The 27,438-nt window shown below is 39.6% G+C and overlaps 1 protein-coding gene across 4 annotated transcripts in view; it reads left to right on the top strand.

Annotated features, from left to right (window-relative positions):
• The window catches only part of LOC129731958 (cGMP-dependent 3',5'-cyclic phosphodiesterase-like), a 120,777-nt gene that overhangs the window by 53,424 nt on the left and 39,915 nt on the right, over positions 1 to 27,438 (top strand). For all 4 annotated transcript variants that reach the window (XM_055692369.1, XM_055692366.1, XM_055692367.1 and 1 more), the window contains exons 5-6: positions 16,040 to 16,329; positions 17,028 to 17,137. In XM_055692369.1, coding sequence (XP_055548344.1) covers positions 16,040 to 16,329; positions 17,028 to 17,137 — 400 coding nt within the window. The remainder of the gene's footprint in view (positions 1 to 16,039; positions 16,330 to 17,027; positions 17,138 to 27,438) is intronic.

The raw sequence follows: 27,438 nt of genomic DNA, 5'->3' as shown, positions 1-27,438 counted from the left end.
TTTAATAGGGTCTTCTGAGGCAGCTAGACCATTCATTTGACACTAATTTTGTGGAAATCGGGTCGGCCAGCTCTGAGAAAAGTGAGTGAGTCCAAGTAGTCTTCGAAATATGTTCCTTTGCATAGCTGGATTTCACATTTTTAAACATAACAGGCAAAGTAATAGTCCGACTGCAAAACAAATCAATAGGGTCTTATGGGACAATTAGACCTTTCATTTGACACTGATTTTATGAAAATCGGTACAGCCATCTCTGAGAAACATGAGTGAGATTAAACAGTCTTCAGAACACGTTTCTTTTCATAACTTTTGAACCACAGGTTCAATCTTTAAGAAACTCAAAACTTAAGAGTTTTCTAGGTAGCCCGTTCTTTTGAGACCAATTTTGTTCAAATCGGTTGTGTAGTTTCTGCGATATTGATGTTTCATGATTTTCACATTTTTAAACATAACCTCTAAACTAAAAATCCGATTACAGTGAAATTCAATAAGGTCTTATGGGGCAACAAGACCTTTCATTTGCAATTAATTTCATGAAAATCGGTCGAGCCATCTATGAGAAAAGTGAGTGAGAATAAAAATCTGCACATACACACACATACAGAAAATGCTCAGCTCGTCGAGCTGAGTCGAGTGATATATGCCATTCGGCCCTTTGGAGCACTTTTATACTTTCGGTTTTGCAAGTGATTGCTATACCTTTCTAGGAGAAAGGCAAAAAACGGCTGCTTAAGCGCATCGAGAGTTTTTAAAAGCTAACGGAAACAGGGTTGATATTTGTTGACACTCTTGAGTGAAAGTGAAAAAAAGCATCCATGAACGTTATTTTTTCACAATCCTTTCAGAGTTCTCCCTTCCCGCTTTTTGCATGGAAGTGAACTGTCAAAACACCTCATTTTATTTCATGCGATGGAAGCAAGACAACAAAATCAGTTTATCAGTTAACAAAGATTGTCAAGGCATCGGTCAGTGTCAGTGAAAGTGCTTCGGTGAGGTTCATTTTGGTTGAGTGGACTGTTTGTTTTTCTTTTTCGCTTTGAAGTGAAAAAGATCATTTGGTTGGATTTATCGTCAAATTTTATTCCGTAACCGTGAGCGATGCGCGCGATCTTTTTGATCTGAGTATAACAGCACGTTACTAGGACGAAAATCTAGTGTATCTGAAAGAGTGCTGCGATCATTGGAAGCGAAAATTGAAAATGATTGGCTGTAATTTTCGAAGAATTTTGCTGGGGAAAATGACTTATTAGCACTGAACGGAAATGCTGCTGTTACACAACATGCCGTGGTTGAATTCGCGCTTTTAAAACGGTAATTTCAATGTTGTCCGAGTGAAGAAAGGCCAAAAACCTTCGAGGACGCTGAACACTCATGCTAAAAAAATAAAATATATTAATTTACATAGACGACATGCAACTTCTCATGAAATTCAGCAAGTCTAGCGACGCAGAAGAATTCCAGGAGAAGTTTAATTTATTCTACCCTGGTGCAACAAAAAACTACTTGAACTCAATGTCAAAAAATGTAACACAATAGCATTTAGCCGAAAAGTATACCATATATTGTAACATCTCTAGGATATCTAACTGTATAAAAATACAAAATTGTTAGTGAGCAGTGATCCCAGACATCAATCTAACCTTTGCAAAACATTTAAACTCTATCATAAGTAAAGCAAATTGTATGCTGGGCTTTACTTAGCGATTGAACCACAATTTTCAAGACCTGTACACTATAAAACTATATGTAAGACCCATTGTGGAATATTGTAATCTCATATAAAATCCTCATGCTGTCGCACACGTTTATACGCGCTTTGCAACTTGAATAAGACTGCCTCAACCATCGTATGAAGCACGTTGCATGCTCATTAATTTATAAGTCTTCATTTGCTTGACGAACTAAATAAATCATTGAAAAGTCATGCTAAACGCAGGAACAGCTTGCTTCGGTACTGGAAGTTGTCCGCTAAACCTTTTCCAAGCAGAATAATACAAAAACAGAGAAACTGAGATACCTTATGATTTGAAGCTAATGGTCGTTGAGCGTCGTTTTTTCACCTGCTCTAGCGGCAAAAAAGGAAGGGGTTTCTTCATCGTGACGGGTAATGGAAAATGGATACATTGAAGCAATCCAAAAAAAGAAAGTATTGAGGACTGCCCAGTCCTACTTGCCAAATATACACACCGCGCAAGGCATGTGGTGGAACCAGGTCGGTGTCAGTTATCAGGAGCTGTTAAAACTGAACAAAACCATCACTGGGGAACAGTTTCGACGTTAATTGATGCGAATAAGCGACAAACGGCAGAGTAGAGACATGAAAAAGTGATTTGACAGCATGACCATGCTCGACATAACACTGCCAAAGTCGTTGAATCGTACATAAAAACGCTCAAATTGGAAGTCCTACGTCACCCACCACATTCTCTAGATAATTCACCGTTCTACTGTTAGGCGTCGTACACAAATTACGTAACGCTAAAAATCTTGATTTCAGTAAATTAGTAAATTACGTAACGCTGAACAACCTGACCCCCCTCCAAATTTTCAGTTTTGAGCAAACTTTTCAGTTACGTTACTGTCTCAACTACCCCCCTCCCCCCATAAGTAACGCTAGTTCAAGTTCAATAAGGGGCCATCCACATACCACGTGGACAGATTTTTAACGATTTTGACCCCCCCACCTTCCCCTCCGTGGACAACTGCCCATATAAATTCTAAAAAAATTGTATGGACCGTGGACATTAGTCAACCCCCCCCCCCCAAAGCTGTCCACGTGGTATGTGGATGGCCCCTAAGTAACGCTAGTTCAACCCTCCTTCCTTCAAGCGTTGCGTAATTTGTTTACGACGCCTTACTTGCTTCGTTCGATGGCACTTGGGCTGGCTGATCAGCTTGTTTCGATGAGTCTCCAAAGACGAACACTTTTATCATAACATTCAGCATTAACACCAAAAAATATTGCAGAGTTCACACACAAAAAATTTTTGTACTTATCATTTTATTCTGAAGATCTTAAAATTAATTTAAGGGCCTTCCCCGAAAATCCTGCGCGTGACTATGTTTCAGTGAAGTCAATATACTAATTCGGCTCTGGTTCAACTACACACCTTTATTCAAATGTATTTCTATCTGATTTTAATTGGTAACCTACAAATATGTAACCTATTTCGACTCAACTCAAATCTGTTTAAGAGAAAACCTTCAAACCAACCAATGACTCAGATGATTTACACTCACAGATCCTGTGAACGGATTTAATTATGGTCTTGTATGCGGTAATCGATAAATCTGCAGTAAGACCTCACCACAGCATCATAGTAGCGGTCACTTCTCTACCAGTGTGGGGTTTCACTGCGTGCGGCCGCAAACGTTTATTTGATCTCGTTCCAAAGCTGATTGGAACTGCGGCTCATCAACTCCACCAAAAATATCCTGCTCACGTAGCGCACGTCGCAAATATACTAGTCGCATAGCAAGTCCGCATTCGTTCGCATCGTCTGTTGACGACGATGACGGCTTGATTGAATCAACATCATAAAGTATGAGGCCCGGCAGCACCAAGAGGCGGTCCCACCAAACGATACAACTCACCACCGGAATTCATGTTTATTCAAGTGGCGCGTTCCAGCGCATCGCATGCTAATACCTTTCTTCCGCTTATGATTGCAAGAAGGTCTCATGTCTCAGAAATTTTCACATCGAGTCTTGTGTGCAATTACGATTGGAGAGGATTTATAGGAAATTTATTATATCAAATTAACATAGGTTTGGTATAAGACAGTCGATAAAATGTTTTCATTATCTATGCTAGCATTTGATTACTACTATAAAGTGAAAAAAATTAGATAATATCGAAGCTTTGTTCAACCATGTATTGCTAATTGGACTTTTATTATCAAACCAAGCAAAAAATTTCCACAAAATATGTACATGATATTAGGACATCCTTTGACAAAAATCTTAGCGAAAATTTCTTTAATTTCATGTCAAAAAGTCATCGCAGTCTCTTCAATAAAGTTAGCTGATTGTTGGAAAACACCTATAACAATACGAAATAAGTGGAGTCTTTGGTATCATGCATAAAATTTCATCGTATGATAAATTGCAAAAGATTTCACGAATTTTCTACACACATTTTGAGAAATACTACGCAAATATAAGAAGACTCATGTACAAATCTGCATAAACTCATCAACTATAGGTGGATTTATGATGTTTCCTTGTCTCAACAAAAAAAATAAAAAATAAAAATGCAATATGATCACAGGGAAGTAGGACGTGGTTACCGAAATGCTGAAGCTCCATCTTTCGTATGTTTCCGCTACAGTAAACTTTTCGGAGTATTAAACATAATCGCTTCCATTATGACCTAGTTCATGTATTCATAAGCCATGCACAACTTTTACTGCAAATCATTTACGAACACTGCTAGTAAATAGCCGATATCAGTACTGTGACACACATGCGATAGAAATTTAAGCTCTCCTATAACCCCAAGTCTTAGAAAAATGCCGGTTTTCTTTCGTTGTGTATTAGGGTGGCTACGGAAATGAATATTTCAAAGGAAACACCCGGAGAAAATGTGTGGGACGGTGAACTATTTGATACTTCTCTGTTATCAAAACTTCCATTAATTTCTAGTAACAAATCATTTTTACTCGTAATTTTCGCCTCTGATATTGGTTTCAGCTTCGCTTGTTTATATCTATATAATTTTTTGTTTGCTTGCTATTTTACTATTTCGTTTGAAATATGAAAACCGTTTCGATTCATAAACCATGGTTGCAACCCCATTGAGCAAAGCTGGTAACAATGCACGCTGGAATTGCACACAAAATCTTTTCAAGTTGCGTTTCGAGTTCAGCCTGCTATTTTGGGGTAATTTAAGGTAAAACAAAACTTAACATTGCTTCTCACCCGTCAAATAATGAAAATTGATTCACTCAAATCTCATTTGGAATTATCCTAATTGTTGTCCTTTTACTTTTTACTCACAACTGTGTAAAATCTTACCCCAGTAAATCTAATGTAACGCAGCTTGCAAATGAAATTGTATTGTTCTGAAATCCATTATTCCCTAATACTGTTGTAGACGGAGCAACGGACAAACTTATTCCAACTCTGACCAGTTCTCCATGCCAGCCGGTAAAGGTTTTCATAACAATATATTACAACTCCATGATCTTTTACTGTTGCTGCTGCTGCTGCTAGGATAAAATCAATTTACCGGCAAACAATCAATTGCTCTAGGATGCAGTTCAGCGGCCTGGAAAATGGACGATGAGATAATACCACAACCGGAGGTCATTCTCGATCGATCTCGGTTGCCTGTTTCCGCCATCATCCGGCCACACTCTGACGTTAGCTGGTTAGATAATGTGCTTCGGTGAAAAACTGGAACGATAACGGTCGATGAATTCTCCTATATACATACGTTTATTGTTCAGTGCTAGGACACAAACTGACTCCAAGGAGCACCATCCCGGTCTTCCAGCACAACACATTACAAGATAAGTGAAATCTTCATCGTCTTGTGTTTCGTTGCATGGTCAGAGGTTTTAGTATGCTGTCGATAGCTTTCCACGTGATTGCCCTTCTTTTTCGGTCAGTTCAGTGCACTTCTTGTGTTAAAGGTTATTACTAGACAATCGTTCCATAAACGAAACCATAACCATAGCAATACATACTGGATTATTTTAAGCAGTTTCTATCCTCAATTCTGAAACAAAGAAAGACCGAGATAATGTGTGTGTGCCACTAGCAGAGCGCGTTGAACTTACTGGCCAAAGAAAAGTTCTAGTCATGAACTTTCAGGAATTGCCCTTGCTCAATAAAGCTAACTTATCAATGGTTTTAATGTCAATCAATTCTATTTTATACTATTTGAAGAACATATTTCGAACAAAGAACGAAATTGTACCTGGAAACTTTATACACAGTTGCTTATCGCATTGTATAATATCATACTGGATGACAAAGCCACGTGGGTGTGATTCCCGTAAACTTCCTGGAGAGGAATGTTTCGTCAGCAAATTTGAGTTTGCTACTTTAGAGAGCAGAAATTTGTAAAGAACTTTCCGATTCAGCTGGCGATTTTCCAGATGCGCATCATTTCTGGAATAATATCGGCATGTATATAAAGAAAAGGAACTGCAAAAAAAAAAAACAACCACAATTCAACATGGTGTCTGACCTGACGTCCTCCTGTTACACTTGAAACGTGATGGAGTGGAACGAGGCGAACAACGTAAGCTTTGTGCCGAAAATATGGACTTTACACAATTTTGACTTGCGTTGTGTCTTCATTTTGCACCGATTAAAAGCGCCCAATCAAGCATCAATTTTCAATAATTTGTTTTGCTCTGTGACTGATTTAATGTTCTTGTTTCTCAGTGCTCTGAACTACAAACGTGTACGTTTTCAGGTATTAACAATCTACGGAGCTTCTATTATTTGCATTTGGGTACCTATGGACTTGGAATTAGTTCTAATTTATTGGCATCGTTCGAACCTAAAAGAAGCAAGATTTCCAGTAAAATATAACCTGTATCGTCAAAATTGATTCATTTTTCGTGAAGTTCTTCTAAAAATTGGCAAAATTTTGCCTGTCTCAATCATTTTGTCTAACCCCTATTTTTTTTTTTAATCGTAATTGGTCTTTTTATCCTATAAAAAATATGTGACAGCAAAACACTGCACTGATCACTTCCAAGGGTCGGAGAATAACTATCAAGCTAAAAAAATGATGGAAGTTAAAGCAGAGGGTTAGGTCGAAAATTTTGATATTTGAACGATCAAGAATAACACTCTGCTATTCGCATGGTTCATAATGTTGGTCAAAAAATGCTGTTTCTCACAGATAGAAATGAATAAATAAGGTAAAAGTAGTGTACATCTCAATCTTTTTATTATTTGCCACCAAACAGCCAATTTTTCCGAGTTCTGCTGTCAAAACGAGTTTTTGATAGTCTGTAATCGCCAACTCGTCAGGCCACTCGATGTTATGTAATTTAAGCATGTGTTTGATTTCAGGCTTCCCCTAAACCCTGTTTTCAATACACCGGCAATACACTGATGATTTTTTTGAGTTTACTGAACTTGGAGAAACAAAAAATTAAAAAAAAAAAAACAAACTTGTCAAAAAAATCAAATATTTTTTCAATTTTTTTACATGATGATTTTTTTTTCTAAATAAAATCTTTTCATTTCTCCCTAGCTTCTCGAAAATGAGTCGTGATTCAAAAAAAAAAAAAAACAATAGTACAAAATGGTATCTTCTGGCCAAAAAACCATCTATGCAAAGTTTCAGCCAAATCAAAAAGAGTCGATTAAAATGGTTGTTCGTTTTGTTGTGGATGTACTCTTCTAAAAAATGGAGAATAATTAATCCAAGAACTTTTCTGGAGGCACCACGGCTCTATAAAAAAAATTAAATATTCTGGAATCAAAATAATTTCGATTACGTTTTTACCGCTTTGGAAACAGTATGCATAGGTATAACAATACATCGTTGCTATTCTCTGCATGTGAGAAAACACTCTCCCTCAGTCCTATACATAACTTTCACAAAACATCGCGAGTAGTTGGTCGAGGGGTGTCAAAAACGGGACTCAACATTTGAGGGTGATACGAGATTGGGCTCTGAAGAACCTAACTTCCCAGTAGTTTAATTGGACAAAACACCATGCCGGAGACATCGGAGATATTGGCTTCAAGTTCTTAGGTTCTGCTTAGGTGACTCGTTATGTCACCCTCGAGCATCGTTGTGTTTCTTCGTAGCCTAAGTGCACCAAGGTCTGCCTCCTTCTTCACATGCAGATGTAGAGGCAGTAAGCAGGGCATGGCTTCCATGACTGTAGTCGGCATTGGTAACTGAAAGACCGGCCAGTCGTTGAAACTTGTTAAGTTTTGCCTGAGTTGTCGTTTCATTTACCTTAGGCCACCATACTAGGACTGCGTGGGTTATACGTGGCCAAGTATTTGGTCTCATTCAGTCTTACCCCATTCAACATTGGAGTGTGGTAGGAACGTAATCACGAAAAACTCGAACAATAATGCGACAAGTAGGCGGGGCCGCGCACACGGTATTATGGAAGAAAGTAAAAAAAAAGGTTGATCTGCGCTGCTGCTGTGTTGAAGAAGTGCTTGGATTGCATCATTACGTGTCCACGTAATTGGTTGAACTATATTCAAATTGGTTATGCATTTCAACCTCCTTACTATGGAAAAATATTTCGAAAATTGTTACCATAAACTGGACAAATTTGTTCTCTATCCAACGAGATATCAATGACTGAAATCCGTCAGTGGTGACGAAGTTGTAAGCATTTGAATTCTTTCATTCTGCTGTTTCACTCTATTTTAGATATTTACTCTATTAAAGCAAGACCTATTCTACGTCAACAAAAAAATACTAATAGCACAAAATGACATCTCCAGCCAAATCAAGACAATCGTCTACTGCGGGAAGCCGGCTGTATGACCAGGGCGCAATGGAGTCATCCTTGCAAAATCACACGAGGGGTCGAAAGGGGAAACCATTCGATGTATGCAGGATATACAAAAATTACAACGCGCGCACACCAAGCGGCAACTGGATGAATCGATGCTCAACTCAACTGAAATTAATGAACCCCAACAAAAACGACAGCAACGCTTTCGGAACAACAACGATCGATCTATCTGCTGAGCTTACTTAATATTCGAATATAAGGTCCATGTATCGTGAAAAATATATATTTATCGATGAAAAATAAAAAAGAGTATTGTGCCGTGTCAAATAAATGTTGTGTGAACAAAAAAAAATTAAAAAGTAACTGAAGATTTATACCTGAGAGTACTACAAATAAATATAAGAGAAATAAATGAGCTTGCAAAGTTTGATGGTGTAAAAGAGTTGCTGCAGTGTTTAGGGAACCGTATTGATATAATTATATTGGGTAAAACGTGGCTGAAAAACGACCGTACTTGCCTGTATGCTTTGAATCGCTTTAGAGGATTTTTTTCGTGCAGGAACGCATCGAATGGAGGCCTATGTGTATTTGTGCGAAACGAGATAGAGATGGAAGTTCGTTTAAATGAGGAAACTGATGGCCTTCACCATATTTGCCTACAGATTTTGTTACGTGGCAAACGTATTGACTGCCACGCGATTTACAGACCACCCTCGTATGATATTAGGCGCTTTCTCTCAGAGCTGGAGATAATATTGTCTAGTATTCCTCGTGGCCACGAATGTATTTTGTTTGGTGATATGAATATTCCTGTTAATATAACTAGTAGCACTGCAGGAATACTTACGAACATTGACGTCTTACAACACGATAGTAACTAACACTGATGTAACGCGACCAGCAAACGGTAACATTTTGGATCATGTTGTATGCAGTGTATCATTAGCTGATGATGTTGTTAACGAAACAGTTCTGAACGACTTTAGCGACCATTGTCTGATTTCGTCTACCTTCAAATTGCTGTCTCCACCTATAAAACGGAACTTGGAAAAAACAAATTTTAAATCAGCAGCTTCTAAATGACAGATTCCTTGAATCCTTATCAGGGCTGCCCCATCTGCGTTCAGCTGAAGAAAAATTGCTATACATGTGATCAACTGCTACAATTCTCTACGTCAGCAGTGCACACGAACAGTGACAGTACGGGCGAGTATAAAAGGTCATTGTCCTTGGATGACGTTCAACTTGTGGAAACTTATTCAAATTAAAGAAAAAATGTTGAAATCTGCACGACGTAATCCGAGCAATCAACGTCTGAATGACCTCTTGGTGCATATTTCAAAAAAAACTACAAAAAGAAAAAGCTGCGTGCAAGAAGAATTACTACTCCAATCTTCTGAGTCGAAGCGATCAAAAATCGGCCTGGAAACTAATCAACGGAATACTTGAAAAACAGGACCAACGAGGCTTTCCGAAAGAGATACAAACGAATGGGAGAATCACCACAGATACGAATGAAATCTGCCAAATATTTAACGACCATTTTTGTAACGTTGGACCCACACTAGCAGCTTCAATAAACAGAGTGATAGAAACATTCACAAATTTAACACGCTAGCACCATACCAGTCATCCTTGTTCCTGCATCCTGCGTCCGTGAATGAAGTAACTATATTAATTAATGAATTGTCTATCAAAAAATCACCCGGTCCGGATAATATTCCTGCTAGATTTGTGAAACTTCACCATAATGCTTTTCCCCCACTATTAACCAACATATTCAATGAAATTGTGCAAACAGGAATATATCCTGACTGCTTGAAAATTGCCCGCGTATCCCCCGTGTTTAAATAAGGTGATACGAAAGATCCAACCAACTACCGTCCTTTTTCCTGCTTATCTGTTCTCGACAAAATCATCGAGAAGCTCATTGTTAACCGGATTGTCAACTTCACCGATCAGCATAGTTTCATTTACAGCAAACAGTATGGCTTCAGGCATAGCTTAAGCACGCTTAGTGCGTCTTGTGACCTTGTAGAAGGTGTATACGAAGGATCTCTGTTCATCGATCTGAAAAAAGCCTTCGATACAATAAACCACGAAATGCTTGTTGATAAACTGGAAGCTTATGGAATAAGAGGAATAGCCAAATCCCTAATAAGGAGCTACCTCTCTAACAGATTCCAGTTCGTATCGAGTGGGGACTTCAAAAGCTCTTTCGGGGCCGTGTCGACTGGTGTGCCCCAAGGTAGTAACTTGGGGCCAAATCATTTTCTGCTGTTTATTAATGACCTGGCCAAGTTAGAGCTGCATTGAAAATTACGTCTCTTTGCTGACGACACGTCAGTCTTTTATCAAGGAACTGAATGCACCGCTATCCAGCTTCAAATCGAACGGGACCTCCTTCTTCTACATGACTACTTTCGAACTAATTTGATGTCAATGAACCTATCGAAAACCAAGTATATGCTCATTCACTCGTTTCGCAGAGAACTCCCGGCTCGCGAGCCAATTAAAATCGCCGATCGTGTCATCGAAGAAGTATTTGAATACCCATTTCTCGGCCTAACGCTAGACAATAGAATGAACTGGAAGGCCCATCTTGAGCAGGCATGTCCAAACCCACCACACCACTTGCGTTTGTGTTTTAGGCGATGCCACGGAGGGTTTCTTCATTGCCCCTTAGTGCTTATACAAAACGGAAACCCACTGTGTTCTAAATAAAACAGCCCTTCAGGAGCTTCGGCAAACACATGCCCAAGTGTTCCCGAATTCGTGAGCCCTCGGAAGCCCGCTTGCTAACACGTGTTTTCTCAAACGCATCATGTTTACAAAAGTACATATGAAAAAAATATTGCAGGTGGTTGGATGCGTTGACTACCGTCAAGCTTTCCAATATTTTACCATTGTCGATCTCGTTGTGGCGACCAATGCTTGTGTGTTCCCCGAAACTGCGAGCCCTCGGTTGCCTCATGTGCCGAAGTTAAAAAATCCTCGGCTCGAGTGTTCACGAATGGCTCTCCAGTGTTTTGTCTTTAGCTAGCGACGGAGGGTAATACGAATTAGCCCTGCGTGGTGTGTATGTTAGCAGATGGGCCCCACGCGCTTTGGTGTGCTGTGTTTTCCCCATGCCTGATCTTGAGTCACTCAAGCGAAAGCTAACATCACTCTGTGGTATATTAAGAAAGGTTTCATCATTTTTGCCTCTTTCGACTATGAAAACACTATACTTCTCACTAATCTCACTTTTGGATTGCGAAATGATTGAAGAAGAGGAACTAAATATTGATGGTCTTTCAAAAATCAGCAATGATGCTGCAGTTACTATCTCGGCTTTCTATGTCGTCGATATGCGACTCCATCAACAGCATTCTTGGACTAAGAACTAAACGCCTTTTCTAGTTATCTTCTTTAATCTTCTTTTCCTTTTAGTTTCAGTTTTTCCTTCGGTAAAATCGTTCTTATTAAGAAAAAAATCATTTCTAACAAATTTCTCGATTTTTAATCAATTATTACCAAAGAAGGGGGAGGGGGGGTATGAAAACGTGACGTAATTAAAAAGGGGGGGGGTCAAGGAAGTTGTGACAGCTTTAGACAAGGGGGAGGGGGGGAGATATTTTTTCCAAATTTTGCGTGACATCATTGATGGATCGTTCCTAAGAAACGATATCGGCTTCAAGTGATGCGATTAAGTCGAGCACTGCGCGAGAAGCGAGTCACAATACGAGCAAAAGCACGACCATTTTTATTAAGCGAATTCTTCCACAGCGTTACGTAATTTTTTTTTGGGGGGTTGGTGTTGGCGTTACGTTTCTTTACATTAGGGGGGTGGTGGGGGTCCAAAAAGTGTTTTTTTGGTTACGTAATTTATGGATGTCGCCCAACACTAGTTTTGTATAACCTAAGGTTGCTTTTTACGTGTTTTTTTACGTGGGTTTTTTACGCGGCTATTTTTACGCCGATTCTAGAATTCACGCGGGTTTTTTTACGCGGTTTAGTTTTTCTTTACTCAGATTCCGGAATTTACGCGCTATTTTTTTACGCGGATTCCGGAATTTACGCGGCACGTAACCCCCGCGTAAAAAGTGACTTTAGGTATTAAAAACAGTGCTCATAAATAAAATATAATATGGTGGCAAAATGGTGGGTTTTACTAAAGAGGTGACGTCTTTGATAAGTTGAGTGTAGTAGAATTGCAATTCTGTTAAACAGACAATAGGGGAACTGCTCCATTATTCATCTCAGCCCGTATATTCATCTAATTCAACATGTGAACACAATTGAAAACAGGAAAAAACGCATATTTTCTTCTTAAACCAATCTGCTAATCCATGAAATGGATTCTTTTTAGTTCACTTTAGATTCCTTATAAAGTATAATCCTCAAAAACCCACTTAAAAGCACTAAATTTGATATTATAGTCGGGCATCTGCACTCGAAAACTCATTTATTTCAATCACCTACCTCAGAAAACAAAATCCGCGCGTCGTTCTATACGGCTACAACGGGACTCGTTCAGCAGCCAACCAAAGTTTTTTTCATCACTAGCGGACCACTTTTTATTTTAATCACTAAACAAAATCACTCACTACACTAAGAATACTTTAATCTTTGAAATGTTCACCTCAAATTTCCTAAAACAAGCTTGAATTAGCAGAAATATATGAGATGAATTTTCACAAATCGTAATTTCAACTACATCTATTCTCATCTGTTTTCACTGCGTTGAAGGAAATCAATAGTTGCCAAATCAGTGTCTGTCAATACGATAAAATCATACTGCAAATGTTGAATTATTCCGACATAATTGACATAAATCTACAGCACTGTAGTGGTTACCTAGGTTACCTATTTTGCACGTAAACAACTGCAGCGGATATCTAGTTAACCTACTACGACGGGCTGCGGCTACGTTTATTCATGATAATGTGATTCATTCATGATTAACAGTGTGATGAATATGGGGGCATCGTGAGATGAATCATTGAGCAGTGATTCAAGTTTTGAGATGGATATGGAAGCGTTGTGAAAAATGGTTTGTTTTACAAAATTCAGGATAACGCTAGCTAATTTTAATAAATATACAATGCTAAACAATTCCATAAGAGTACGTAAGCATATTTAAGCCTATTTGTTCAATGATTTCGTGAAAATTTGGTGTTCATTCCGTGCATTCTTCGTGAATATCGGCTTAAAAAGCAAAGCCTTGGTGCTACATTCCGATTCGGAACTTGACCTTCCGTTTATTTATACACAGACTTCGAAACCGACTACTTAGTGTACAGGACAATTGCGGGGCTAGCGCTACGATCCTACTGACACTAACAGTCTCTCCCTAGCCGAGACTCGAACCTACGACAACTAGCTTGTTAGGCCAGCATCGTACCTCGAGACCTTCTGGGAGACGAATATCGGCTTAATGAGATGAATAATGGAGCAGTTCCCTTATATGATTTATTTTTGCATAAAAAATAAATTAATGAGCATGAGCATGAGCATGAGCATGATTGACCGCCCGCGGTTGCTACTCCGTTATTGCCAGATCAGCTGTAATTACACAGAGAACCAACAGATGATGCTTGGGACCAACATGCATCCTCAATGTGTAAAAACTGGTGACCTTAATCTTTGTATTAGACAATACCAGCGCCGGCCGCATCCGAATGCAGGTCAAAGAAGGAATTTGTATAGGAAAATGTTGACGTGATACTCGCTTATTGGAAGCCGAGAACACCTCTGCACTTCCACGAGAAATCACTGGGATGTTGGAGAAAGGGCAAGGTACACAGCATGGTTCGTTTTGGTAAACGATGCGCTGGTTTCGAGTATCGGGTTCTTTAGAACAAGTATCGCGCGAACAAGTTCATTATATCCGCCACGATATTCATAATGCGATTCGAACTTATTCAGTTTGACAATGTAACACCGCAACAATAAATCGTACGCGAGAATACTAGACCTTTGATCAAATTGGGACAACTTCAAATGATATGGTATCTCCTCGTAAGGTGATCCTCTTTTCCTCTTTACACCGAAATCCAGGGCGCGTTGTTGATCTATCTTTAGGTAATTCGACCTCATGAATGTATCGACGCGGAGTCTAGGGGTTCGTTCAACCGGACATTTCTACCTAACAAATCGACCAACGACGTTTCTCGTATACACTTTGTCTGCTCTAAAAAAAACGATACGATCCCGCGAAAAACACACCTGACAAACAGAATATAACAATGATGCGCGCTTATTACGAAAACGAACCATGAGTATATTTCTTGCCAAACGGTCCGCGATGTAGCCTTTGCTACTCGTAGCCATCAGCTATTCGTCAATCCCAAGTACTTTCGAAGAAACGACTGCACGTCGGCCGACGCGATTCTTTAGAGGGTATACATTGTGTTTTCGTTAATCGCGATATTTATCGACCGGACGAAATCTTCGGTTAAACAGTCACAGTGAGACATGAACAAGTATCTGGGTATAGCCCTCGAAATCACTATATTCTAAAAACGTTCATATAAGTAAAATGCTCCCGAGCCGGAAACGCAGTTTACATCGAAGCACTATGCACGACCGCTCTATTCCCTCCTACCGACGCAGAAACTCGGGGACACGACTTTTCACGCCGATTCTATCTTAGTTGTCGATGCGAATGTTGCCTATTAAATAAAAAAATTGGCAAAGTTTCATGCATGCAAAGCCTTAATAATTTAAAAATGCAAATTTCCATATTGACCAATATATGGTCTTAAGTTTGTTAACAAAATGCCGACCTAGTCATGTTTGGAACATTGTATACAAAACATAAACAGCCCAAAAGCTAGAAAAATCGGAAAAGTGAAGCATTAGATTTCATGTATTATTTGAATAAAAAATAAATTAATGCAAAATAACTATTCCATTGCTTGAAAAGAGTGTTTTGATTATTTAATAATTTTTGTACAGTAAGCTTATTATTTTTTCAACTATTTATAATAGAGACATTTCTTTATTGTTCAATGCGTATCATTATTTTATACAATTGGCTAAGGTAATTCCAATCTATCTACAGATGGTTAATCAGACTCCATTTTTAAAGATGATTTCAAGGCTCTCATTATGATTTACCAGAGCTTCAAAAATCCAAGTCACTCTTTAACGACACTAATTTAGTACAATTCAACAAATTGTTCTCGTTTTGACTAAAGTTGAATTCTCGCGCTTATATTATAACAGAATCAAATCGAACAACAACACATCCCCAATTCGCATTTGAAATCATTCATTGATTGTGTACTCATCTCATCTACTTCAAGGTCGAATTGCGGGAATAGTGAGTGATATACCACCCATTTACACCTCGCAAAATTGTGTTCCACGGGTGGATGCTGTTCCGTTAACATGTTTGTTTTATCTAGTGTTGTTTTGACGAACATGAGAATTTCTTTTTCTACTTCTGGTTTACGGTTTACTTTCCGCACAAAACGAATCAATTAGATTGAATCAGCTGGAAACGGCAAACACTTCATACACAATCGCATGATATTGCAACGACGAACGAAAGTCTTTATGTTACCATTATCATCACTCTCTATCTTTCTTTACAGGTGGTAGGCAACAAGCACAATACTCTTGTTTACGATATTAAAAGCCCACGTGTCAGTAAACTGCAGACGCAGATATCCACCTCATCGACGTCGTCTGCAGCATCCTTACCGACGCTGTCGTCATTCGATGGCGTCAACGTTCAACCTCAGCTGCAAAACCATAACAACTGCAGCAGTTACAGCAGCAACCGGTCCCAGCTGAAGCAGCAACAGATTGCCCTTTTCGTCTGTATCGCCGGGGACAATGCATCCCGTTCGAGATATCAGTTCTACATCGAGGACACCTTCAGGTGAGGGAACATCAGCGCGAGGGTAATTTGCTTGGGCGAGATTTGAACTTTCGTTATCGTTATCACATCAGTCTGGATGTATAACAACAGACTTGTCTAGTGTTTTTTTTTTATTTTTGTTATCCTGTGTCTGCCACGAATCGCTGGTGTTTAGCGCATTTATCACAAAAGAAAGAGCCGTCCTGCAAATTGAAAGTTTTTTTATTGATTTTTATTTACATTTCGATCTCACTCACAAAGAACGACATTTATTCTAAGAGATAAGCTATCTGGGCAGTTAATCATCTTGATATTAAATTTGTATCTATATAAATAAAATCATGAACTTCAACATTTTATGAACTTTGTCTGCTGAATCATTTTTATTCAGCAAAATGCAAACGGAGCAACTGAATCGTGAACATTAATTATAATAAAATGTAAAGGCCAACAGCACCTTTAACCCGCCGTAACGGCAGTTTGAATCCCCTAATCGAAGATGGACTGTGATCGAAATTTAATGTGATGTTGACGTAGATTCGATGGATGTTGCCATCGGGTGCGCAAGAAGCATTTGCGGGACACACGATAACGAATACGTCGAGAGCGGTCGCTTTTTCGACAGCCGGGACCACATTGACAGGCTGACGTGTGATTTAACGACGTAAAAGGAACGCGCTGTCGGACGTGGTTCGCTTACCAGTTTGCTTTAATTGCAGGTACGTGCTTGGACACCTGCTGACTGCATTCGAGCTGTTTGAGGAAAAACGGGTGCGTTATCAATGCCAGAACCTGCTGCAGGTCGCTCGCCGGCTACTGGGCAAAATAGGTAAGTGTGGCTCGTTTATCGTAGCTACGTCGGAATTAATGGCGCACGCAATCTCTGCAAACCAATTCACTGTTCCGCCCTGGGAATTTCGACAGCGACGTATCCGCCGTACCCGGGACCATTTGATTAACAATTGCTGCGCGTTTATCGCGTTCGGCTCAAAGAGCAAAAAGTGGAACGGTGGGGTTCAATGCGGCAACTGTCGAAATATTTGTGTGAAATTAGCTTAATTTGTTTACACCCAATATCATGCACAGTACAACGATGTGGAGTATTTCCATACGATAAAACGATTTTTTTTATAGATTTACCACTTCCGATTTTGATTAAATTTTGCACAGTTCATTAGAGTTAAAATTTGTTTATTTGAGTTTATTAGAGTTAAAATTTAACATCTACAATGCAGATGAGAGCTTTTTTTTAAAAAAAAGTACTGCTAAACAAAAAGATCGGAATGGTGTTTAGCAAAGTTGTAAATAGTGAAATTTCAATTCATGAGAAAAATATACACTGTATATTTTTTCTTCGTTTAATTTAGTAAAACTCTCCTATAAAAATAATCATTCAAAAAAACAATATTTCTAAATCTGCTTTTCAAATTATTGTTGTTTTTTTTACACTGAAAATATTTTTTTTAAATGCCGGTTCAAAAGTTCTATTGTTGAAAACATCTTAATTGAAATTTTGCATTCGCATCTCGCAATAACCAAACCGCGAGAATTTTCTAAAAGCAAATGAAATTGAATATCAGTCTTCTTATTTCCTGTAAAAAATCTTATAACTCAAATTTCTATCAAAACATTGTGCAATTTTTCGCTAGATAGGAAATAATATATATATAAAAAATCGATTCGCAAAATGGTATGGAATGGCTCCATATAATGGTAATTATAATAATCGAGCTGGATAAAAAAATCCAGGTGTATACGTTCAATCAACATTGTGCCCAAATCACATAACGACAGTACCTGCATTAAACTACAGGAGGTTTTCTATTCTATTAGTTTTCTTTTTTTAGGTCCAAACTTACTTGCATACCCCTATAACGTTTTCATCACTTTATCATTCCACTATGTGCAATTCAAATGAGCCATGCACCAAAATAAAATTTTAGCGTTCTAGCATTTAGCGAGTATCTGAAACTTTCTAGTAAGAGTCATCAGCGCAAATCACTCCAAACAACAGAAAGTAGAACATTTCTTTTGCTACTGAAGACGGCCATTATCGTTCGTATAGTGATACTGGTCAAACACATTTAAACCAACACACCGCACTCGTATTGAATGCTGGTCGGAAAATGATTGTTCAAAACATTTCATGGAGTAAGATAGTAACGATGTGTTCTGCTTAATAGGTCCATCTACACAAAATATATTGATATATTTCTATCGTTTGTGCTTCTACCATTCAGTGGTAGGTTAAAGGGAGGTAACGTAAAATTAGGTGTTATGAGATGAATAAATTAAACTTTTTCAATTCTCAGTTTGTTCTGCACGGTAAAAATGTACTAATACTTGCTTTTTTAAGCTATTGATTGCTACTGAAAGATATTAACCGTTAATTTTTGCTTTGCTGAGAATGTGCGAATTCTTTCAAAACATCTAAATGAATGTCATGAGAAATCACTAAAAGTATGCTAAATATATTCGAAGCGAAACAAAGCTCTCCTGGTCCGAGATTTGAACACATGACGGCTGACTTGTTAGACCAGAAACCTGCTAGGAGGCTTAAATATTTTCACAAATTAACTTCATTAATGTTTTAGTTAGGCCCAAATCTTCTAGCATAGAGAACGTTTTGCTCGAGTGGATTTGTTTAATTATTGAACTATTACTCGTTCCCTTATTTTTGATGACTTACTCGTATGAATCGTTGAAATTTTATTATCACGATTTCAATTCTATCGAAAACATAAAATGTGTAAGTATTGATTTCAAAAACCATTTTGTGTGCCAGATAAGTCTCACCATTATTTCGCAAGTTTTTAAACTCAAAACATATTGCTTCATATCCCTTGGGCACAAATCTCGACGACAACGACGTCGACGGTTCGGCTACCAATTTCTCTCCTAGCTTCCTTTGCATAGGGACTCCGTTGTCTTGCCCGAATCGGCAGCAAGCAATAATTATCGATGTCTGTTTGTGCGACAGGCGACAACACGCCCTTGGGCCGTTTGCCAACACTAATGTTGGTATATAAAATGGTTTCACGTATTGTATAGGTAGCTAGCTAGGTACTAACTTAACCTGTGAAAAGCTTCTGCATGGCTGGTGGACTAAAAAGCGAACCGCCGAACGCCGAAGGAATGATTCACCACTATTTCCGGACACGAAGAGTTGGGCCTGCATGGCGCACTAGAGTGTCAACAGATGATTTATGGTTTTGGCGCCCGTTCCAAGTACGTCCATAAAAGAAAATGGGAGAAAAATTGCACTAAGCTGTATAAACAGACGTATAATTTAATATAGGGACTAGGGAGATGCAAATTGTTGGATTTGGTGTTTTATTCAAATGGTTGTATTACGTTCACGACGCTCGAAGACTATAATTTCAGGATTCTCGAAGCTGCTTCGTTATTTATAGGGAAAAAAGTCATCATAGCAATAATGCGATTCAACATGCACTACAGTATGAGCGTTCAATTCCAAGACCAGTATAAAATGGCTTATCGTGGAGAGTGGAAATTATCCTCCACCGGCTCCTTTTACAGCTGACTAGGGATTAATCGACTGAGTCTGAAAGCGTTGAAGTTTGCACGCCTGTGGAACTCGCCGGATTTATGTACCATTAATGGAATTCTTTTCAATTCCTCTCAAAGATCGGATCATGCGGTATCTAGGGAACGCAAGATGATGCCTAGGATGTATACAAGAGACGTTGAAGATGGTATAATAATATAATATGCTTTGGAGCTTTTTTACATACAGTGAATTCACTCAATACTTGATAGACTCATATGGCGGTTACTGGTGTTGGAGCACGCTATGATTTATCACGATAATGGACAACCTTTAGAAACGATTGAATGATAACTCTCTCAGTCGCATGAATTTCATGAATCAACAATTTGTTATAAGCGAGATTGGTCCACTATTTTATGAAAATTTCATTCGATTATATATATACTAGTAACATTACGGTACTTCTCCTGGCAATGATTAGAAAATTTCGTTAAGATATTTTAACTAATATCATTAGTAAATAAAAGCCTTTTAGGGTACAATTTACGTTAAAAGCCATCCACATTCCACGTGGACAGCTCAAAAAAGGTAGAGAATACGCAAATATCCTAGCTTGTCCACGGAAGAGAAAGGAAGGGGAAATGATAATGTCCAGGTCCACGTGGACACAATATTCCACCCAAAAAAAATGGTAATCTGCTTAAAACACGTTGGCCCACAGAATTTTTACATATCTATTCTATTTTGAATATTTTGAATCATTGTCAGCTATATTTGAGATAAATTTGGAATCTTTTTCTTTGTAGCTTCTTCATTTTTGAAAAAAAAAAACCTTCAGACATGTTGAGAACCTTTCAAGAATTCCAGGTTTTGGGTTTCTCGCGTTTGCAGAGGTTCTTTAATTCTTTTTATAGGGTCATTTGAAATCATTTTACTTAATTTTGTTTTTACTGTTCGAAGCGTTTCAAACCAAACTATGAGCTAAATTTAGAATCATTTTGTCTTTGGTCGTATCTGTCTCTAGAGCCACTTTTAGCAAAATTTGGAATCAATTTCAGGAGCGCTTTGAAGCATTTTCAGTTGATTCTGAATATCTAGTTGGCTTTATCCGTTCATCAGAAAATTGTTTTTATATACTTTAAAAGAAATTTTTCTGTCAGTTTTTTTCTGTTCCTAAAAAGCTCTTCCCTCCCCCTTTTTTCGGCTGAACTCTAATCATATTTCTTTCTAATCAAAGCGTGCAAACTATTATTTCCATTTCTGGCTTTTGATAACCTTCAGAAACGTTTTCAGCCATTTTAAGCTGAATCCAGGTTTGTTTTTTATTCAAGCATTTAGAAGTGTTTTCAGATGTTTCAAGTTCCAAGTTACATTCACGAAAGATTTTAGGCATTTTAAATTTAGTTTGATATAATCTTTTTTCTGGATTTGGTATTTTTTCTGGTTTAAGACTCAATTATTAGATACAAATAAGAGATCAATTTTTAGCTGTTTTTCTGGCTTTAGAGGCATTCTGTTTCTTCTAACGGTTTTTTTTAACTTGGAATTGATTTCGGTTGTGCCCTTTTGATTGTTTAACGTTTTTCTGACAATTTTGGCTGAATTTTGATCATGTAATTTTTTGGTCGTGTTGTTTTCTAAATGTTTGAGACATCATCGAGGTTATTCTATTCTCTTGGTTTGTAGGCTGCGTTAGGAGCCATATTCTCTTTTCGTTTGTTTTCCTATGCGTTTTTTTTCTCTGTGTGGACTCATCACTGCGACCAGAGACATTTGATTTGAATTCCCTGGAGTGAAGCTACACCTAACGTTCCTCTCGGGCCAGGTTTATTCTAAGAAGGACTTATTATGTCAAGAGGAAGGAGTCTTATCGAAACCCTCGTTCCCCGTGCTAACATCGCCAATTAAAATTCCCTGGAGAGGATAAATATTCCTGCGATCAGCTCCATTAGAAGAAAAACTTATTTTATCAAGAGGAAGGAGTCTTATCAAAACCTCGTTCCTTCTACCAATACCGCGTTACAATCACACTTTTTTCGTCCATCGTTTTGGCTATCTTATTCCACCATGTCTGTATTTCTCAATAGGGTGAAACTGGGAGCAATTATCTTATTTGTAACGAAAACTTTCGTTTTTCTGCCACAGCTGCAAATGCCCTACCAAATCATAATTTTTTGTGCAAATTTGTCGGCCAAAACAAATTTAAATTTGGTTGAAACATCCCCCCGAGCTGCCAAGTAAAATTCTTGACCTGGGATTTGCCTGAAATCAGCTTTGACAAGGAGTTTCGTCGCTCATCAGATGACACCCGTCGAACGTGCTCAGCACCTGGTCATATAGCTTCCGAGCACGAACTTTGGCCACACTATTCTGTTTTATGGTCCGGATTAACTGTTTGCTAGTTCAATACGACCTAATTTCTCCCCAGAGTCGAATTCTCCTCACGGAACTATGGTCATCACTGAATCACGGTCCAACAGATTGGGACTCCTCTTGATGATCTTCAGAATCTTATAAAAGTTGGCTTCCAAATCGTCGTTAATGTTTTTCCTTATACTGTTTGATACCGCGCCATACGGTATTTCTGGGCAATGTCATCTGTTTAGCTAGCATAGATGCAGACCACAATAAATTTTACAAATAACCGTGCACATTTTTTCCCTTCTTTCGGCCCTCATGATTGATTGTTTACAAAATAGTCGTTTTGTGGAATGTTAAAACTACATGGGTGAAACTAATAAAATTCCCAACACGTGGGCGCCAAGAACTTCCAATTCCGTGTCAACCAAGAGCGCACGAAAAAGGACAAAAGTTTGTTGAAATTCTAAATGGAGCAAGCTTTAGACGTTAAGAAATTTTTGACGCTTAATAAAAATCAATTTTCAATTTACTTATGTCCACGTTTAAACGGTTTCTACCCTTTTTTGGTTATCTACTTTTTTTAGGTATGTTAGGCTCACTTTGAGTGTCTTATTTGTTTTGTTCGCTTGGACACATTTGATTATTTACAGTTAAACTTGAGATCATGCGCTTATATTTTCCATAAGTGCTTCAAGGTGGCTCCAGCTAAATTCGTCGTTCTTTTTTTTTTTTTTTTTTTTTTGAGTGAACGATTGAATGCGTGTAAAAATATGTTTAAAAATTCTGAAAATGACAATCGACATCTATTTGTATGTAGATTTTGTTACTTTTTACACTCGTTTGTGGTCTCAACTGTTTTCTTAAAGAAATTTTTTGTTTTTGGACAATATTCAGATCATTTTTGGCTTAGTAGGGAAGCACGTAACCTTAAAACACAGACTAACACAGACATAACACGTCGAACAAATTTTCAACAAAATCATCGTTTGGATGATTCCAGTACTTTACGTTAGTAATACTAGCACCATCTGCTGTCGTGTTCGCGCTGCGTCATGTATTTCGACATCAGCGCCAGCGTTACTGCATGTGTCAAATGGGGAACTACAAAATATGTATGAGATTGCATGACAGCGCCCCAGACGACGTTTTGCTGTTATTCGATTGAAAATTTGAAATGAACGTTTTTTGTGGCGATGGAGCTAGGTTTCAGTGTTACGTCTGTTAGTCTGTGCTTAAAATTACCTTATAATGGTCATGAATTCAGGCTTTCTCCCATCAAACCTTTCCCTCAAGCTGAAAATTCCAAAAAAGACCCTGACACACAGTTGATTGAAATTCATATTCCTCAATTATAATTGTCGTTTTTGGTAAGAATAACTAACAAGAGTTGATAAAGAAGAGTAGTAGAATAGTAAGCATGGAGGGAAGAGTAAAAGTATGAAAATACCCATTACTCGTCACGGTGACAAAAATATCTTCTTATCCGTAACAGTCAGAGGTAAACTCGGTCTCTGGCAAAAACTACTGTATCACTTCCTTCTTTCCTTACCTAAACGACCGTAAGAACGTAGCCGGCGCCGTTATCGATCTACATAGATAGATAGATTATGGTGGGTCTAAATCTTCGATAGGGTCTAAAACGATGATTTTTCTGTCTACGTGGAATGTGAACGACCCCGAAGATAGCTTCCGTGGCTTGTTTAAAAACAAAACTTATGTAGAAAGAGTTTTTGTGTGAAATTTTTGCTATAGAATTGAAAAAACGATAAAATGGAAATGCCTGTACTTCCGAGACCTTACCAGTTATCTTTGTCTGTGTGGTGCTGTAAAACCCATGTTTTTATTTGTTTCTTAATAAGCAAAGCCAGAAAAGCAAAGTCTTGGTGCTACATTCCGATTTGAAACTCGACCTTCTATTTATTATACATACACAGACTTCGCAGCCAACTGTAAAAGTGTACAGGATAATTGTGGGGCTAGTGCTACGATCCTACTGACACAAACAGTCTCTCCCGACCAAGACTCGAACCTACGACGACTGACTTATTAGGCCAGCTTACTTACTTACTTACTTAGATGGCCGTACGTCCTAAGACATGGCCTGCATAACGTGGTTCCGCCAATCCACTCGGTCCATGGCTGCCTGCCTCCAGTTCCGCGGGCACCCGGTACTTTGCAGATCGTGCTCCATCTGGTCTACCCATCTCGCTCGTTGCGCCCCTCGCCTTCTCGTTCCCGCCGGATTTGAAGTGAACACCAATTTTGCAGGGTAGCTATCCGGCATTCTAGCTACATGCCCTGCCCAGCGTATCCTTCCAGCTTTAGCCACTTTCTGAATACTGGGTTCACCGTAGAGGCACGCAAGCTCGTGGCTCGTCCTACGCCTCCACACTCCGTTCTCCTGCACACCGCCAAAGATGGTTCTTAGTACCCGACGTTCAAAAACTCCGAGTGCTCGCAAGTCCTCCTCGAGCATTGTCCACGTCTCATGCCCGTAGAGAACGACCGGTCTTATAAGCGTTTTGTACAGTATACACTTTTTTTTCCTGTGTGGACTCATCATTGCGACCAGAAATTAGATCTATTGTGATATTGCCCAGGTGTTTTCTGTACTCCGCACTTCATATTATTGGCAGTATCACTATTGAAGTAAGTGATACGCTTATCATTCATATCCGTGCTTGTGTGTAAGTTTTACCTTTCCGTTTCAAACCTTACTGCTCTACTATACCGATCCTCTGTCCATCCTAACGATATCGCCTAATTACAATTTTCTGAAGAGAACTTTCATACGTTACTCAAACCAGTTTTATTATGAAAGGAACTTATTTTTATTAGAAGAAGAGTCAACAGGGGTACTGTAGAATTCAGATTGAAGGAAGGGTACGTGGTAGGGAGCCTGAGAATAAACCCATCCTAAAGTCCTTTGACAACCAAATGGCCTGATTCTACTAAGATTCGAACCCACGACCACTCGCTTATCAAAGCGGATTCTGTAACCTTGCGGCTACGGAGCTCCCCCCACAGGATACACTTGGTGCGAAGACTCAGATTTTGCGACCGTAGTTTTTTATGGAGCCCATAGTAGGCACGACTTCCACTGATAATACGTCTCCTTATCTCCCGGCTGGTATCGTTGTTCTCAGTTACCAGAGAGCCGAGGTACACAAACTCGTCGACCACCTCGAACTCATCCCCGTCGATTGTTACCGTATTGCCTAGGCGTGCCCTGTCGTGCTCGGACCCACCTGCAAGCATATACTTAGTTTTTGACGTATTAATCTTCAGTCCGATCCTATCTGCTTCACGTTTCAGTCGGGTATACTGGTCTGCCACCGTCTCAAATTTTCTGTCGACAATATCCACGTCATCCGCAAAGCAAATAAATTGACCTGATCTGTTGAAAATCGTGCCCCGCATATCAAACCCCGCTCGTCTCATAACACCCTCTAGCGCGACGTTAAACAATAAGCAGGAGAGACCATCACCTTGTCGGAGCCCCCTGTGAGACTCGAATGGGTCCGACGTTCCACCCGAAATTCTCACACAACACTTCACATCCTCCATCGTAGCCTTAATCAGTCTTGTCAGCTTCCCCGGGAAGCCGTTTTCGTCGAGGATTTTCCATAGCTCTTGTCGGTTTATTGTATCGTATGCGGCTTTAAAATCGACGAAAAGATGGTGTGTAGGGGCTCTAAACTCACGGACTTTTGGAGGATCTGCCGCAGTGTAAAGATTTGGTCAGTCGTAGACCATCCTTCCATGAAGCCGGCCTGGTAGCTTCCTACAAACCTACTGGATAATGGTGACAGGCGTTGGAAGATGACCTGGGAAAACACTTTGTAGGGGGCATTCAGGACTGTGATCGCTCGATAGTTCTCGCAGTCTAGTTTGTCGCCCTTTTTGTATATGGGGCAGATAACCCCTTCTTTCCACTCCTCCGGTAGCTGTTCTGTTTCTCAGATCTCGACGATCAGCCGATGCAGCGAGCTAGCCAATTTTTCGGGGCCCATCTTAATAAGCTCAGCTCCGATGCCGTCTTTTCCGGCCGCTTTGTTGTTCTTGAGCTGCCGGATCGCATCCTTAACTACGCTTATTGTTGGGGGTGGCACATCTTCGTCGTTCGTTACACCGACCACGTCTTCTCCGCTCCTGTTGTGGTCTCCTGCTTGCACGCCATCCAGGTGTTCATCGTAGTGCTGCTTCCACCTTTCGATCACCTCACGATCATCCGTCAAAATGCCTCCATTCTTATCCCTACACATTTCGGCTCGTGGGACAAAGCCTCTGCGGGATCCGTTGAGTTTTTGGTATAACTTTCGTGTTTCGTGTGTGCGATGCAGCTGCTCGAGTTCTTCACATTCCTCCTCTTCCTGGCGACGCTTTTTCTTCTTGAAGAGTTGGACTTGCTGCCTCCGTTTCAGTCTATATCGCTCCACATTCTGACGGGTGGCTCTACGCAGCATTGATGCCCGCGCTGCGTTCTTCTCGTCCAAAATCTGCCGACATTCTTCGTCAAACCACTCGTCACGTCGATTCGGTTGCACGTGTCCCAGGACTTCCTCCGCAGCACTGCTGATAGCTGTTTTTACGGCATTCCAGCGATCACCTTCATTCTTCAAGCTCTCCCTCTCCTGGCAGTGCAGCTTCGAACGATGACGCGTACTGTGTTGCGATGTCGTGTTGCTTCAGTCGCGCGAGATTATACCGTGGCGGGCGACGGTACCGTATGTTATTCAAAACGGATAGTTTTTGGCGTATCTTAACCATCACTAGGTAGTGATCCGAATCGATGTTAGCGCCTCGATGTGATCTGACATCGATAATGTCCGAGAAGTGCCGACCATCTATCAAAACGTGGTCGATTTGTGTTTCTGTTCTATTCGGTGATCTCCAGGTGAGTCTATGGTGGAGGCTATGCTGGAAGGAGGTGCTACGTATGGCCATGTTCTTGGAGGTGGCAAAGTCGATTAGTCTGAGGCCATTTTCATTTGTCAGCTGGTGTGCACTGAATCGTCCAATCACCGGTCTGTACTCCTCCTCCTGGCCAACCTGAGCGTTGTAATCCCCGATGATGATCTTGACATCATGTTTTGGGCAGCGGTTATGTTCACTCTCCAACTGCGCGTAGAATTCGTCCTTGTCGTCATCGGTACTTCCGAGGTGTGGGCTATACACGTTGATAATACTAATGTTGAAGAAACGGCCTTTGATCCTCAACCTGCACATTCTAGGGCTGACTGGCCACCACCCGATCA

This window comes from Wyeomyia smithii, chromosome 3, assembly GCF_029784165.1.
Source record: "Wyeomyia smithii strain HCP4-BCI-WySm-NY-G18 chromosome 3, ASM2978416v1, whole genome shotgun sequence".
In the NCBI taxonomy this organism is placed as follows: domain Eukaryota; kingdom Metazoa; phylum Arthropoda; class Insecta; order Diptera; family Culicidae; genus Wyeomyia; species Wyeomyia smithii.
Note: the sequence above shows the minus strand (reverse complement) of the source record. Positions and strands in the feature narration are given on the sequence as shown.